This window comes from Salvelinus fontinalis, chromosome 34 (genome assembly GCF_029448725.1).
Source record: "Salvelinus fontinalis isolate EN_2023a chromosome 34, ASM2944872v1, whole genome shotgun sequence".
Taxonomy (NCBI): domain Eukaryota; kingdom Metazoa; phylum Chordata; class Actinopteri; order Salmoniformes; family Salmonidae; genus Salvelinus; species Salvelinus fontinalis.
In genome coordinates, this window is record NC_074698.1 from 2,022,725 (window position 1) to 2,037,922 (window position 15,198).

Here is a 15,198-nt window from a genome sequence, read left to right on the forward strand (position 1 = left end):
GTAGTAATGGAGGAATAGAGAGAACCACCGAGGTTGACAACATTAGCAAAACATTCACATTACAATAGAGGACTGCATTCCCGTGGGAGACAGGGTGGAGTGAGCTGCTTCACATAAGCCTAAAAGAACATTGCGGGACTGCAGTTGGGTTTGGGATCAGTTCTTGCAGTAGCAGGTGGGAGTCGGAGAGAAAGCCAGCAGTGAAAAGCTGCGGGTGAGGGCGGGAGAGGGTGCAGGCAGGAGCGGGATGAATAAATCAGTCTGGTGCAGACCTCTACATTACAACTTTTCCTCATGTCCTTGCAACAGTTGTTTTACAACAGTTTTCGTGAATAAAATGTTTGATATATTTCCTTAAAGGCCCAGCGCAGTCAAACACGAGATTTTCCTGTGTTTTATATATATTTCCACAATATGAGGTTGGAATAATACTGTGAAATTGTGGAAATTATGATAATGCCCTTTTAGTGTAAGACTTTCTACTTAATTTTTTGTTGTTGCCTGTTTTGGTGGTAAATTAGTTAATAGACCATTAAGAAAGTGTTCCAAACCTCTGTCAATAACAGCTACTGTAGTTTTTTAGGTTTCCCCTCCCACCCAGACCACTCCCAGACAGTCCTAGCAAAATTCTTTCTTGAGAAATTTCTCATTGCTAAAAAGCAATTTTTTGTTTCTTTTTGACCATTTTAAGGTTACCCAGAAATGATTTGATATTGAGATAAAAACGTCTGCATTGGATCTTTAAACATCCTGTGTTGTGTCCTTGTTCTTTTACCATTGATACTGTATATTCTAGGCTATTTTCAGACCTTAAGGAGCATCAGGTACAGCTGGACTGTCTACCAATGGCATGTCCATTTTTTTGTGAAAAATTACACTGGTCACTCAAAACATTTATAAAGTACCTATAAAGTGTAAATAGCACACACTTTAGATGAGGCCACTTTAGATATGGACAGTGTGCGAGTAGGCCCTTTGATGAGCGTTTCATTTATGTGTATGTGCATCACCGTGATGAGTTACAGTACCAGTCAAAAGTTTGGACACACCTACTCATTCAAGTTTTTTTTTTTTTTTCTTTTTTTTTTTTCTACATTGTAGAATAATAGTGTAGTCATCAAAGCTATGAAATGACACATATGGAATCATGTAGTAACCAAAAAAGTGTTAAACAAATCTAAATATATTTTATATCTTCAAAGTATCCACCCTTTGCCTTGATGACAGCTTTGCACACTCTTGGTATTCTCTCAACCAGCTTCATGAGGAATACTTTTCCAACAGTCGAAAGAGTTCCCACATATTCTGAGCACTTGTTGTCTGCTTTCCTTCACTCTATGATCCAACTCAACCCAACCCCCCCCCCCCCAAAAAAATGATAGTACCACTAAGCGCAAACCAGATGGGATGGCGTATCACTGCAGAATGCTGCTTGTGTGTGTTTAAAAAAAAATGTGGCTTGAATTCCGCGTCCGGGAGACCCATGGGGCGGCGCACAATTGGCCCAGCCTCGTCCGGCTTAGGGGAGGGTTTGGCCGGCAGGGATGTCCTTGTCCCATCATGCAGTAGCGACTCCTGTGGTGGGCACGCTGACACGGTCGCCAGTTGCACAGTGTTTTCTCCGACACATTGGTGCGGCTAGCTTCCGGGTTAAGTGAGCATTGTGTCAAGAAGCAGTGTGGCTTGGTTGAGTTGTGTTTCGGAGGACGCACGGCTCTCGACCGTCGCCTCTCCCGAGTCCGTACGGGAGTTGCAGCGATGAGACAAGACTGTAACTACCAATTGGATACCACAAAATTAGGGAGAAAACGGGGTAAAAAAAAGTGTGCCTTGATTTTGAAATAAATCACTGACAGTGTCACCAGCAAAGCACCATCACACCTCCTCCTCCATGCTTCATGGTGGGAACCACACATGCAGAGATCATCCGTTCACCTACTCTGCTTCTTACAAAGACACGGCGGTTGGAACAAAATAATCAAAAATTTGGACTCATCAGACCAAAGGACAGATTTCCACTGGTCTAATGTCCATTACTCGTGTTTCTTGGCCCAAGCAAGTCTCTTCTTATTATTGGTGTCCTTTAGTAGAAGTTTCTTTGCAGTAATTCAACCATGAAGGCCTGATTCACACAGTCTCCTCTGAACAGTTGATGTTGAGATGTGTCTGTTACTTGAACTCTGTGAAGCATTTATTTGTGCTGCAGACGGAGGTGCAGTTAACTCTAATGAATTTATCCTCGGCAGCAGAGGTAACTCTGGGTCTTCCTTTCCTGTGTCGGTCCACATTGTTTATGTGACTGCACTTGAAGAAACTTCAAAAATTCTTGACATTTTCCGGGTTGACTGACCATGTCTTAAAGTAATGATGGACTGTTGTTTCTTTTTGCTTATTTGAGCTGTTTTTGCCATAATATGGACTTTGTCTTTTACCAAATAGGGCTATCTTCTGTATACCACCACTACCTTGTCACAACACGATTGGCTCAACCAAATTAAGAAGGTGTCACGATCGTTCTCCTCCTCTTCGTCTGAAGAGGAGAAGCATGGGTCGGACCAATACGCGTCAAGGTATGCAGTCATAATGAATTTATTTAAATGAAAGACGAACACTTAATACACACTATACAAAATAACAAAACAACAAAACGACCGTGAAGCTACAAACGTTGTGCACATACAAACAGGCTACAAACGTTCTTACATAGACAATTACCCACAATTATTGAGAGCCTATGGCTACCCTAAATAAGGCTCCCAATCAGAGACAACCGAAATCAGCTGTCTCTAATTGGGAACTCATTCAGGTAACCATAGACTCTTCTAGATCACTCACCAACATAGACAACGCTAGACATCTACACTAAACATTTACATTACATTTAAGTCATTTAGCAGACGCTCTTATCCAGAGCGACTTACAAATTGGTGCATTCACCTAATGACATCCATCCTAAACACAAAACCATATTTTACACCCCATAACCCCTTTACCAAATAAACATCCAAAACCAACAAAACATAAACATTACCCATGTCACACCCTGACCTAACTAAAATAATCAAGAAAACAAAGAATAATAAGGCCAGGGCGTGACATAACCCCCCCCTTGAGGCGCGAACTCCGGGCGCACCATACACAGTCTAGGGGAGGGTCTGGGTGGGCTCCCCTCCACGGTGGCGGCTCCGGCTCTGGTCGTAGTCCCCACGTCACCACAGTACCTAACCACCTCCTAGGCCTCCTCCAAACGACCCCCCTCCACATTAACCCCATTGCATTAAGGGGGAGTTCCGGACTAAGGGACAGCTCCGGACTAAGGACCAGTACCAGGGTAAGAGGCAGTACCAGGGTCAGGGGCAGTACCAGGATAAGGGGCAGTACCAGGGTAAGGGGCAGCACCAGGGTAAGGGGCAGCACCAGGGTAAGGGGCAGCACCAGGGGAAGGGGCAGCTCCAGGGTAAGGGGCAGCTCCGGACTGAGGAATGGCAGCTCCGGACTGAGGGACTGCAGCTCCGGACTGAGGGACTGCAGCTCCGGACTGAGGGACGGCCCATGGCTGGCTGACAGATCTGGCTGCTCATGGCTGGCTAACGGATCTGGCTGCTCATGGCTGGCTAACTGATCTGGCTGCTCATGGCTGGCTGACGGATCTGGCTGCTCATGGCTGGCTGATGGATCTGGCTGCTCATGGCTAGCTGACGGATCTGGCTGCTCATGGCTAGCTGACGGATCTGGCTGCTCATGGCTAGCTGACGGATCTGGCTGCTCATGGCTAGCTGACGGATCTGGCTGCTCATGGCTAGCTGACGGATCTGGCTGCTCATGGCTAGCTGACGGATCTGGCTGCTCATGGCTAGCTGACGGATCTGGCTGCTCATGGCTAGCTGACGGATCTGGCTGCTCATGGCTAGCTGACGGATCTGGCTGCTCATGGCTAGCTGACGGATCTGGCTGCTCATGGCTAGCTGACGGATCTGGCTGCTCATGGCTAGCTGACGGATCTGGCTGCTCATGGCTAGCTGACGGATCTGGCTGCTCATGGCTGGCTGACTGATCTGGCTGTTCCTGTCTGGTTGGCGGCTCTGGCAGATCCTGTCTGGTTGGCGGCTCTGGCAGATCCTGTCTGGTTGGCGGCTCTGGCAGATCCTGTCTGACGGACGGCTCTAGCGGCTCCTGTCTGGCTGGCGGCTCTAGCGGCTCCTGTCTGGCGGACGGCTCAGTGGGCTCATGGCAAACGGGCGGCTTTGCAGGCTCATGGCAGACGGGCGGCTTTGCAGGCTCATTGCAGACGGATGGCTCAGATGGCGCTGGGGAGACGGATGGCTCAGATGGCGCTGGGGAGACGGATGGCTCAGATGGCGCTGGGGAGACGGATGGCTCAGATGGCGCTGGGGAGACGAGCAGTTCAGTCAACGCTGTGCAGACGGCAGACTCCTGCCGGCTGAGGCGCACTGTAGGCCTGGTGCGTGGTGCCGGGACTGGTGGCACCGGGCTGGGGACACGCATCTCAGGGCTAGTGCGGGGAGCAGCAACAGGACGCACAGGACTCTGGGGACACACAGGAGGCTTGGTGCGTGGTTTAGACACTGGTGGTAAAGGGCTGGAGACACGCACCATATAGCTAGTGCGTGGAGGAGGCACTGGTGGTACTGGGTTGGGGCGGGGAGGTGGCGCCGGAAATACCGGACCGTGCAGGCGTACTGGCTCCCTTGAACGCCGAGCCTGCCCAACCTTACCTGGTTCTATGCTCCCCGTCGCCTGACCAGTGCGGGGAGGTGGAATAACCCGCACCAGCCTATGTAGGCGAACCGGGGACACCATGCGTAAGGCTGGTGCCATGTACGCCGGCCCGAGGAGACGCACTGGTGACCAGATGCGTTGGGCCGGCTTCATGACATACGGCTCAACGCTCAGTCTAGCCCGGCCGATACGTGGAGCTGAAATGTACCGCACCGGGCTATGCACGCGTACAGGAGACACCGTGCGCTCTACTGCGTAACACGGTGTCTGCCCGTACTCTCGCTCTCCACGGTAAGTACAAGGAGTAGGCGCAGGTTTCCTACCTGACTTCGCCACACTCCCTTTAAGGCCCCCCCCAAGAAATTTTTGGGTTGTACTCACGGGTTTCCAGCCTTGTCTCCGTGCTGCCTCCTCATATCGCCTCCTCTCGGCTTTCGCTGCCTCCAGCTCTTCACGAGAGAGGCGATATTCTCCAGGTTGAGCCCAAGGTCCATCTTCTTCCAATTCCTCCTCCAAACTCCAGAAATCCTGTGTAGGTAGGTCCTGTTGCCGCCTTCCATGCCGCTTGGTCCTATGGTGGGTAATTCTGTCACGATCGTTCTCCTCCTCTTCGTCTGAAGAGGAGAAGCATGGGTCGGACCAATACGCGTCAAGGTATGCAGTCATAATGAATTTATTTAAATGAAAGACGAACACTTAATACACACTATACAAAATAACAAAACAACAAAACGACCGTGAAGCTACAAACGTTGTGCACATACAAACAGGCTACAAACGTTCTTACATAGACAATTACCCACAATTAATGAGAGCCTATGGCTACCCTAAATAAGGCTCCCAATCAGAGACAACCGAAATCAGCTGTCTCTAATTGGGAACTCATTCAGGTAACCATAGACTCTTCTAGATCACTCACCAACATAGACAACGCTAGACATCTACACTAAACACAAAACCATATTTTACACCCCATAACCCCTTTACCAAATAAACATCCAAAACCAACAAAACATAAACATTACCCATGTCACACCCTGACCTAACTAAAATAATCAAGAAAACAAAGAATAATAAGGCCAGGGCGTGACAGAAGGAAAGAAATTCCACAAATTAACTTTTAACAAGGCACACCTGTTAATTGAAATGCATTCCAGGTCACTATCTCATGAAGCTGGTTGGGAGAATGCCAAGCGTGTGCAAAGCTGTCATCAAGGCAAAGGATGGCTACTTTGAAAATATCAAATATATTTTGTTCAACACATTTTTGGTTACTACATGGTTCCATATGTGTTATTTCATAGTTTTGATGTCTTCACTATTACTCTACAATGTTGAAAATAGTAAAAATAAAGAAAAACCCTTGAGTAGGTGTGTCCAAACTTTCTGGAGTAATCATGAGCGGATGTAATTTTTCACTGTATTTGTAAAAAACATTTGAAGTTACATAGTACAATTCATCCCTTTTATGGGTTTAACCATAGAAATAGAATCCTGCCAGTCACAAAACGTTGATTTGAATGAGGAATGTCCATTCTCGAATGTGATTCCAATTCTATGGTTTAAAGTTTCATCCTTCCTCAGACAAAGTGTTGCTGCAGTCCTGAGTGGCTGCGTCTGAGCTTCAGTCCTGACAGGATCCTCTGGGCCGGGCCACTCAGACCCTCCTCTCGGCCCTGTCTCCGCCTCTCACCCACCCACCCCTGACTGTTATTGGACTGGTTCACGTTCAGCTGAGACAATGTGGCTAACCGACTTCTATGCCACGCCTCCTGAGCACCGGTGCTCGGTGTCGGATTGGCTCCTGCCGCTACTGCTGTTTCAGCTATTGAGGGTTCTACTACCACTGTCCCCGCCCGCAGCCTGCCCTGTGGAACCTCATATGGGCGTGTCTTCTCTCTTTCTGTCTGGTTCTCTGGTGAGCGGCCTCCAGCCTGGCTGAGCAGGTGGTAGGCGGTGGTCTCGGGGGGGAGCTCCAATCGAAGGCTTCTCCTTCTCTGGTTACCAGGGTCAGGGGAGGGGCTACGACTGCTGTCTTCGCTCCTCGACTGGTTTCTCCTCCTCTCCTCCTCTTCATCCTCCTCTTCTTCATCCTCCTCTTCCCCGAGCTGCCCGGCCCTGGTAGTGCCCGCGGAGCGGCGGAGACCCGGGGTGGGCTGGCGCTGGTATTTGACAGGCTGCCTACTGAAGTGGCTCTGTGGCTGGGTCCCCACAGAGGGAGAGTCCCCTGGCTCTGGACCCCCCACCAGATCACCCAGAGCAGCAGCCTCTGCTGATGCCCCCCTCACAGCCACGACTGTGGAAGCAAACGGGAGGAGAGAGGGGAGGAGAGGCGACAATAAGACAAACCAGAGAAACACAGAAAAACCACTGTATTTCACTTTTAGCTTGGCAAAGTAAATACTCTGTCTCTTTCTATCATAACATGTGTGAGTTTAGCCTTGCTTTTGAGAGGCTGTTGAATTTTGGCAAAAGAAAGTAGAAAATGCCTACAGTCAAGTCAGCAGAGGGCGCTATAACATGACATAAACAGTGAGCAGCGAGCAGACAAAATATCTGATGGTAGCAGAGAAAGGTTATGTAAAGAAATGACAGATCAGATAAGAACAGCAAAGTCCTCTAGCCCACTTGTTTACCAACGAAACCCATTAATCCAATCATTCCTCTGATACTAAAGTACATCCCGCCTACCTGCTCTCTCATTGGCTTCAGGGCTGAGCTGGTCCACTGCCTCATTGGACGACGACTTGTCAGATATATAACCCTCACTCAAGTCTCTCTTGATTGTGCGAGTCTGTTGAAATGACAAAAACTCTAAGTTTTGGGGAATAGACACCAGATATTTGGGGTTGGAAGTGTGGGAATGGAATGCTGTAGCGATACATACTATAGCTCTAGGTCTAGAAAGTGACCCCCTGTGGGTTAAAGAGATATTGGCAGGTAAATTGTGGATGTTGAGTAGCCTATACATTAAAAAGGGATTTTTATTCTTATTGGATAAAATCAAGTTGCCTGGTCACTTGTTCTCCTAGTTCAATTTTTCAGGCAAAAAAATTGATAAATTCCTTGTGTTCCTAAACAACTCCAAAGTCACATGTAGAGGGCAGGGCACTAACCTTCTCTTCCACCCCCACACCTCCCAGTATTTACCAGTGGTCAGTGTTGTGTATTTAGTGGCCAAGAACACCAATGCTAGGGCTGTGTCTCAATAGCTTTAACTTGCTTCCTCTCCTCATGTCCTTTCCTACCCATGAAACCTACAGTTTCCACAGTACCCAGTCCTTTGGCCTATCAGTGGTAATGAAGCAGAGGAGAAAGGAAACAAAGTAATTGTACAATAGAGGAGGAAGAACAGGAAGAATTTGACAATCATTTGGCTATATTTCACAGAGGATGCCATTTGATCAGTATTGAAACCCAGCCAGGGTAGATCTGGTCAGGAAAGGGTCAGATCAGAGTCCAGTCAGAAGTAGCGTACATACACACACATCCCAATGTTGCACTGTGTTAAGCCTCACAAAAAAAGCATGTAATCCCTTCCGGGTTGGCAACAGCAGAGTCACAGCATGGCGAGCCAGGAGCATTAAAGGGGCAATCTGGGATTGGTACATCTGTTTTGGGACTTTTAATTTGAATAAATGATATAGCCATTGACTCTTGAAGAATATTAGTTATAAATGCCTTATTAGTTACATTTCTTCAGCCCCATCCCTCAGCTGTTTGCCCAAAAAAGTGACTGGAGTGACCTCTTTCTTGTTGTTTGAATCCCAGATTACCCCTTTGAGACAACGACAGGTAACAGAAGCAACAGGAAGGAAAGCAGCTCAAGGCAGCAGGCTGAGGCTGAACTCCATGAACCCTGGCTGTGAGGCAGACTTGGAAATCTGTCAAATACTTTGAGTAGTTGCTCTAGCCTTCCTGGGTGGGCAGATGGGCTGTGGCTATTATATTGGCACTATTGCGGCAGGCAAGCTCAATGAAGCCTGGCGAAGGTATTTGAAAACATTTCTAATTGTATCTGAACCCAGGTCTGACTGTAGGGCATCATGAGCCGTCCCAATGTTACTTAGACTTCGAGGACCAATCACTGGCTGACAAACCTACAGCTGCCAGGCGTGTGATCACGAGGCCTCAGATTCAAAATGAAGTGTTTGATTGAGGTTAACATTGCCCTCCTATTCAAACCCTTGAAAAACATTCAGTATAGTATATGAAAAGTATTTGAAAAGTATATATTTGTCTATCAGCCCAGGGTTAACCCATTTGTTAACCAGACCTGGGCTCAAATGTCATGGTGGAATTCAAATACTTAAGGTGCACTTGATTGAGCTTGTCTGACCCAATGTAATCCACCCTCAGTGTGTCCCTTACCTCTAGAGAGCGGGGGCGTTCTCTGGACGAGGCTCCTCCAGCGGGGGGGTCCTGAGAGCCAGGGTCAGCCCCTGCAACAGTCTTCTGGGCCCCTCCTGAACACGTCACCCGGGAAGGGGTGTCAGGGAGGGGGGTGGTGGGGACGGGAGGTGGAGCGTCGAAGATGTGTTGGTGGTGTGTGATGAGGAACTCCACCAGTAGGGCCTGGTAGGTGGTCTCCAGTAGGGCCACCATGGACACGTCTACAGACACCAGCGGGCGCAGCAAGGTCGGACCAAATACGATGCCCAGGTTACTGGGAGACATCTTGTTCTCCTCGTAGTTCTCTGATACTCTGTGGAGAGGGAGAGAGAGAGAATGTGAAATGAGTGAAGAAAAGAGAGGATAGAGTATGGTCCAAAAAAAAACATCTGGAGGAGGGCCCAGCACCCCTCTTATGACCATGTGACCCACCGTTCTGCTGCACAGCCACAATAATCTGTTTACCCAGTGAGCTGAAGCCAAGGAATAACTTTGGGGAGCTAACACAAGTCTATGAGCATGGTTCACTGAGACATCTCGACAACAACCAGGTTTGCTAATTGTGTAGGTGACGCATCAAGTGCTGCATTGTGCAGTAGTATCTGTGTAGGTGACCACATCATGTGCTGCAGTGTGTAGTAGTATCTGTGTAGGTTGACGCATCATGTGCTGCAGTGCGTAGTAGTATCTGTGTAGGTGACACATCATGTGCTGCAGTGTGTAGTAGTATCTGTGTAGGTTGACGCATCATGTGCTGCAGTGTGTAGTAGTATCTGTGTAGGTGACACATCATGTGCTGCAGTGTGTAGTAGTATCTGTGTAGGTGACGCATCATGTGCTGCAGTGCGTAGTAGTATCTGTGTAGGTTGACGCATCATGTGCTGCAGTGCGTAATAGTATCTGTGTAGGTTGACGCATCATGTGCTGCAGTGTGTAGTAGTATCTGTGTAGGTGACACATCATGTGCTGCAGTGTGTAGTAGTATCTGTGTAGGTGACGCATCATGTGCTGCAGTGCGTAGTAGTATCTGTGTAGGTGACGCATCATGTGCTGCAGTGCGTAGTAGTATCTGTGTAGGTGACACATCATGTGCTGCAGTGTGTAGTAGTATCTGTGTAGGTGACGCATCATGTGCTGCAGTGTGTAGTAGTATCTGTGTAGGTGACACATCATGTGCTGCAGTGTGTAGTAGTATCGGTGTAGGTGACACATCATGTGCTGCAGTGTGTAGTAGTATCTGTGTAGGTGACACATCATGTGCTGCAGTGTGTAGTAGTATCTGTGTAGGTGACGCATCATGTGCTGCAGTGCGTAGTAGTATCTGTGTAGGTGACACATCATGTGCTGCAGTGTGTAGTAGTATCTGTGTAGGTGACCACATCATGTGCTGCAGTGTGTAGTAGTATCTGTGTAGGTTGACACATCATGTGCTGCAGTGTGTAGTAGTATCTGTGTAGGTTGACGCATCATGTGCTGCAGTGCGTAGTAGTATCTGTGTAGGTGACGCATCATGTGCTGCAGTGCGTAGTAGTATCTGTGTAGGTGATGCATCATGTGCTGCAGTGTGTAGTAGTATCTGTGTAGGTGACCACATCATGTGCTGCAGTGTGTAGTAGTATCTGTGTAGGTTGACGCATCATGTGCTGCAGTGCGTAGTAGTATCTGTGTAGGTGACGCACCAGGTGCTGCAGTGTGTAGTGGTATCTGTGTAGGTGACGCACCAGGTGCTGCAGTGTGTAGTGGTATCTGTGTAGGTGACCGCATCATGTGCTGCAGTGTGTAGTAGTATCTGTGTAGGTGACACATCATGTGCTGCAGTGTGTAGTAGTATCTGTGTAGGTGACACATGTGCTGCAGTGTGTAGTAGTATCTGTGTAGGTGACACATCATGTGCTGCAGTGTGTAGTTGACGCATCATCTGCTGCAGTGTGTAGGTGACGTGAAGGTGACGCATCATATGCTGCACTGTGTAGTAGTGTAGTACCTGTGAAGGTGACGCACCATATGCTGCACTGTGTAGTAGTGTAGTACCTGTGAAGGTGACGCATCATATGCTGCACTGTGTAGTAGTGTAGTACCTGTGGAGGTGACACATCATATGGTGCACTGTGTAGTAGTGTAGTACCTGTGGAGGTGACGCATCATATGATGCACTGTGTAGTAGTGTAGTACCTGTGAAGGTGAGGCATCATATGGTGCACTGTGTAGTAGTGTAGTACCTGTGAAGGTGAGGCATCATATGGTGCACTGTGTAGTAGTGTAGTACCTGTGAAGGTGACGCACCATATGGTGCACTGTGTAGTAGTGTAGTACCTGTGAAGTTGAGGCATCATATGCTGCACTGTGTAGTAGTGTAGTACCTGTGGAGGTGAGGCATCATATGCTGCAGTGTGTAGTAGTGTAGTACCTGTGAAGGTGACGCATCATATGCTGCAGTGTGTAGTAGTGTAGTACCTGTGAAGTTGAGGCATCATATGCTGCACTGTGTAGTAGTGTAGTACCTGTGGAGGTGAGGCATCATATGGTGCACTGTGTAGTAGTGTAGTACCTGTGGAGGTGACGCATAATATGGTGCCCTGTGTAGTAGCGTAGTACCTGTGGAGGTGACGCATCATATGCTGCAGTGTGTAGTAGTGTAGTACCTGTGAAGGTGAGGCATCATATGCTGCACTGTGTAGTAGTGTAGTACCTGTGAAGTTGAGGCATCATATGGTGCACTGTGTAGTAGTGTAGTACCTGTGGAGGTGACACATCATATGCTGCACTGTGTAGTAGTGTAGTACCTGTGGAGGTGAGGCATCATATGCTGCAGTGTGTAGTAGTGTAGTACCTGTGGAGGTGACGCATAATATGGTGCCCTGTGTAGTAATGTAGTACCTGTGAAAGTGACGCATCATATGCTGCAGTGTGTAGTGGTGTAGTACCTGTGGAGGTGAGGCATCATATGGTGCACTGTGTAGTAATGTAGTACCTGTGAAGGTGAGGCATCATATGGTGCACTGTGTAGTAGTGTAGTACCTGTGGAGGTGACGCATCATATGCTGCACTGTGTAGTAGTGTAGTACCTGTGGAGGTGACGCATCATATGCTGCACTGTGTAGTAGTGTAGTACCTGTGAAGGTGACGCATCATATGCTGCACTGTGTAGTAGTGTAGTACCTGTGAAGGTGACGCATCATATGCTGCACTGTGTAGTAATGTAGTACCTGTGAAGGTGAGGCATCATATGCTGCACTGTGTAGTAATGTAGTACCTGTGAAGGTGAGGCATCATATGGTGCACTGTGTAGTAGTGTAGTACCTGTGGAGGTGACGCATCATATGCTGCACTGTGTAGTAGTGTAGTACCTGTGGAGGTGACGCATCATATGCTGCACTGTGTAGTAGTGTAGTACCTGTGAAGGTGACGCATCATATGCTGCAGTGTGTAGTAGCGGTATGGGGGCAGTCTCCCCAGCAGGTCTCTCAGGCTATATGTGAGGTCCTCCACTATCTCAGCTGTCGCCTCCCTCCCACTGAGACGCTGGATCTCCTTGCCCACCGAGATGAAGTCATTGTACAGGTCAAAGGTCAACAGCGGCTCTGGAAGCTGAGGATGAAGATGGTTTCATTTCTAATAAATAATAACAATAGATTGTTATTAACACATAATAATAATAAATACTTATTAGCTTCGATGCATCGACTGACAAGTGTACCACATGATGTTCACTAAAAGGGAAATCCTGAGTTAAGATATGTCCATATTACTCATATGTTGGCATAATCATGAAGGGGAGCTTTGTGTGAGAGTTTAAATAACAGTGTATGTCCATTCGACTCTTAATTGTCTTTATTAACTGTGTCGTTGGCTCTACAGTATATTGTCTGTATTAACTGTATCATTGCCTCTACAGTATACTGTCTGTATTAACTATATTGTTGGCTCTACACTATATTGTCTGTATTAACTATATTGTTGGCTCTACAGTATACTGTCTCTATTAACTATATTGATGGCTCTACAGTATACTGTCTGTATTAACTAATTAACTATATTGTTGGCTCTACAGTATACTGTCTGTATTAACTATATTGTTGGCTCTACACTATATTGTCTGTATTAACTATATTGTTGGCTCTACAGTATACTGTCTCTATTAACTAATTAACTATATTGTTGGCTCTACAGTATACTGTCTGTATTAACTATATTGTTGGCTCTACAGTATACTGTCTGTATTAACTAATTAACTATATTGTTGGCTCTACAGTATACTGTCTGTATTAACTATATTGTTGGCTCTACAGCATACTGTCTGTATTAACTATATTGTCTGTATTAACTTTATCATTGGCTCTACAGTATACTGTCTGTAACTATATTGTTGGCTCTACAGTATACTGTCTGTATTAACTATATTGTTGGCTCTACAGTATATTGTCTGTATTAACTGTATCGTTGGCTCTACAGTATATTGTCTGTAATATCAGTGTTCTTTGTTGTCTGTGAAGTACCTCCTTGAAGAAGTGTTTGAGGACTGAGGTGACGTCATGAGGTGAAAGGTCAGAGAGGTCGACCTGGTCCTTCTGGGTCTCGAAGACCTGACACAGCTTCTGGATGCGAGGCTTCGACCCACTGATACGATACACCCCCTGGGTGGGAGGGATGGATGGAGGGGGGAGGGAGGGAAAGAGAAAACAAGAAGGATTGAGATAAGGGCACTGTACTGTCGCCTCTGCAAAACAGTTTTACTGTTTGCTTCAGTACTTACTCTAAGCCATATTACATCCAGGTTAATACAGTACCTGTAGAGTGAGGGCCCTGCTCTCTATCTCGGCCGTGCAGCGCTGGACCACGAAGGGCACCTCGTCAGGCCGGTCCCGGGGCAACAGGGAGAAACCCACCCCAAACAGAACGCCCTTCCTGTTCTCACACTCATGCTGTAACACCTCCAGACACTTCCTATGAACCGCCACGCCACACTACAGAGACGGCAGGCGGGACAGAGGACATGGATTAGCAAACCACAGGGTGAGCTCAAATCACACCCTATATACCTGGTTCAACCTGAGCCATACTGTGCTGGTGCCACCATGGAGGATAGCGAACCAAACCAGCCCAGTACAGCTCAGTTCAGCTTGGCATCGGTCAGGCTCTATGGTGTGACTGTGAATCAGGCAATAATGTTATACTTTAGTCATTAAAGAGGCTGCCACATAAATGTCTGTCAGTTGTTCCTCTCTCCTTCTATTCCTCCTCTTTCTCACCTCCTCACACTCAATGCCGTTGACCACGATGTAATTGTCACACTGTTTGCACTTCACCATCTTGCTCTTCATCTTCCTGAGTCGGTGTGTCAGTGCGGCTCGGGACGTAGTCCGTACCTTCCCCGCCGTACCGTTCCCCTCTGGAGTGGAGTCCCCACAATCTACGAGGAACCACAGGACAGGACTCAGTCATACTCAGTCACGGTGGGAAACACTACCCACCAAATTTACCCCTAGTTTCAAACAAACCCTAGCAACTCCTGTAGACCTGAGAGGATTGGACAAGTGGAAGAATATGGAAACATTTCCACCTAGCCAATCAGTAGACAAGAAGCAATTGCCACAATGATTATATCTATTTAATCTCTCTGAGATCTACAGGGGTGGCTAGGGTGTAGGGGTTAGGGCAGCGTTCCCCAAACTCGGTCCTGGGGACCCCAAGGTGTGTACGTTTCTTTTTGTCCTAGCACTACACAGCTGATTAAAATAATCAAAGCTTGATGATGAGTTGGTTGGTTATCTGAATCAGCTGTGTAGTTCTAGGGCAAAAACCAAAATATGCACCCCTTTGGGGTGCCGAGGACCGAGTTTGGGGAACACTGGGTTAAGGGTAGATTCGGGATTCAGCAGGAGAATTTACGTATAGAGAGCCATTAGTTGGTGTCTGTTGTGTGAGCTAGGTGATGACGGTGACGTTCACCTCCTTCCAGGATGGTGCCTATGTCCCTCTCATCCAGGTCGTCTGATGACATTGTCCCTGTGGAGGGGGCTTTAGGAAGCCTCCTGTTGCCATGGGCTACAGGGTTCAGGGTTCAAT

The 15,198-nt window shown here is 47.6% G+C and overlaps 1 protein-coding gene across 1 annotated transcript in view; it reads right to left on the reverse strand.

Annotated features, from left to right (window-relative positions):
* Nucleotides 1–5,397: 5,397 nt before the first annotated feature.
* The window catches only part of LOC129832831 (GEM-interacting protein-like), a 30,673-nt gene continuing 20,872 nt past the window's right edge, over nucleotides 5,398–15,198 (reverse strand). Inside the window, exons 13-20 of the mRNA XM_055896879.1 lie at nucleotides 15,082–15,177; nucleotides 14,382–14,542; nucleotides 13,920–14,096; nucleotides 13,629–13,766; nucleotides 12,527–12,720; nucleotides 9,112–9,445; nucleotides 7,432–7,534; nucleotides 5,398–7,036 (exon numbers count right to left, since the gene is read on the reverse strand). Coding sequence (XP_055752854.1) covers nucleotides 6,321–7,036; nucleotides 7,432–7,534; nucleotides 9,112–9,445; nucleotides 12,527–12,720; nucleotides 13,629–13,766; nucleotides 13,920–14,096; nucleotides 14,382–14,542; nucleotides 15,082–15,177 — 1,919 coding nt within the window. The 3' untranslated portion in view covers nucleotides 5,398–6,320. The remainder of the gene's footprint in view (nucleotides 7,037–7,431; nucleotides 7,535–9,111; nucleotides 9,446–12,526; nucleotides 12,721–13,628; nucleotides 13,767–13,919; nucleotides 14,097–14,381; nucleotides 14,543–15,081; nucleotides 15,178–15,198) is intronic.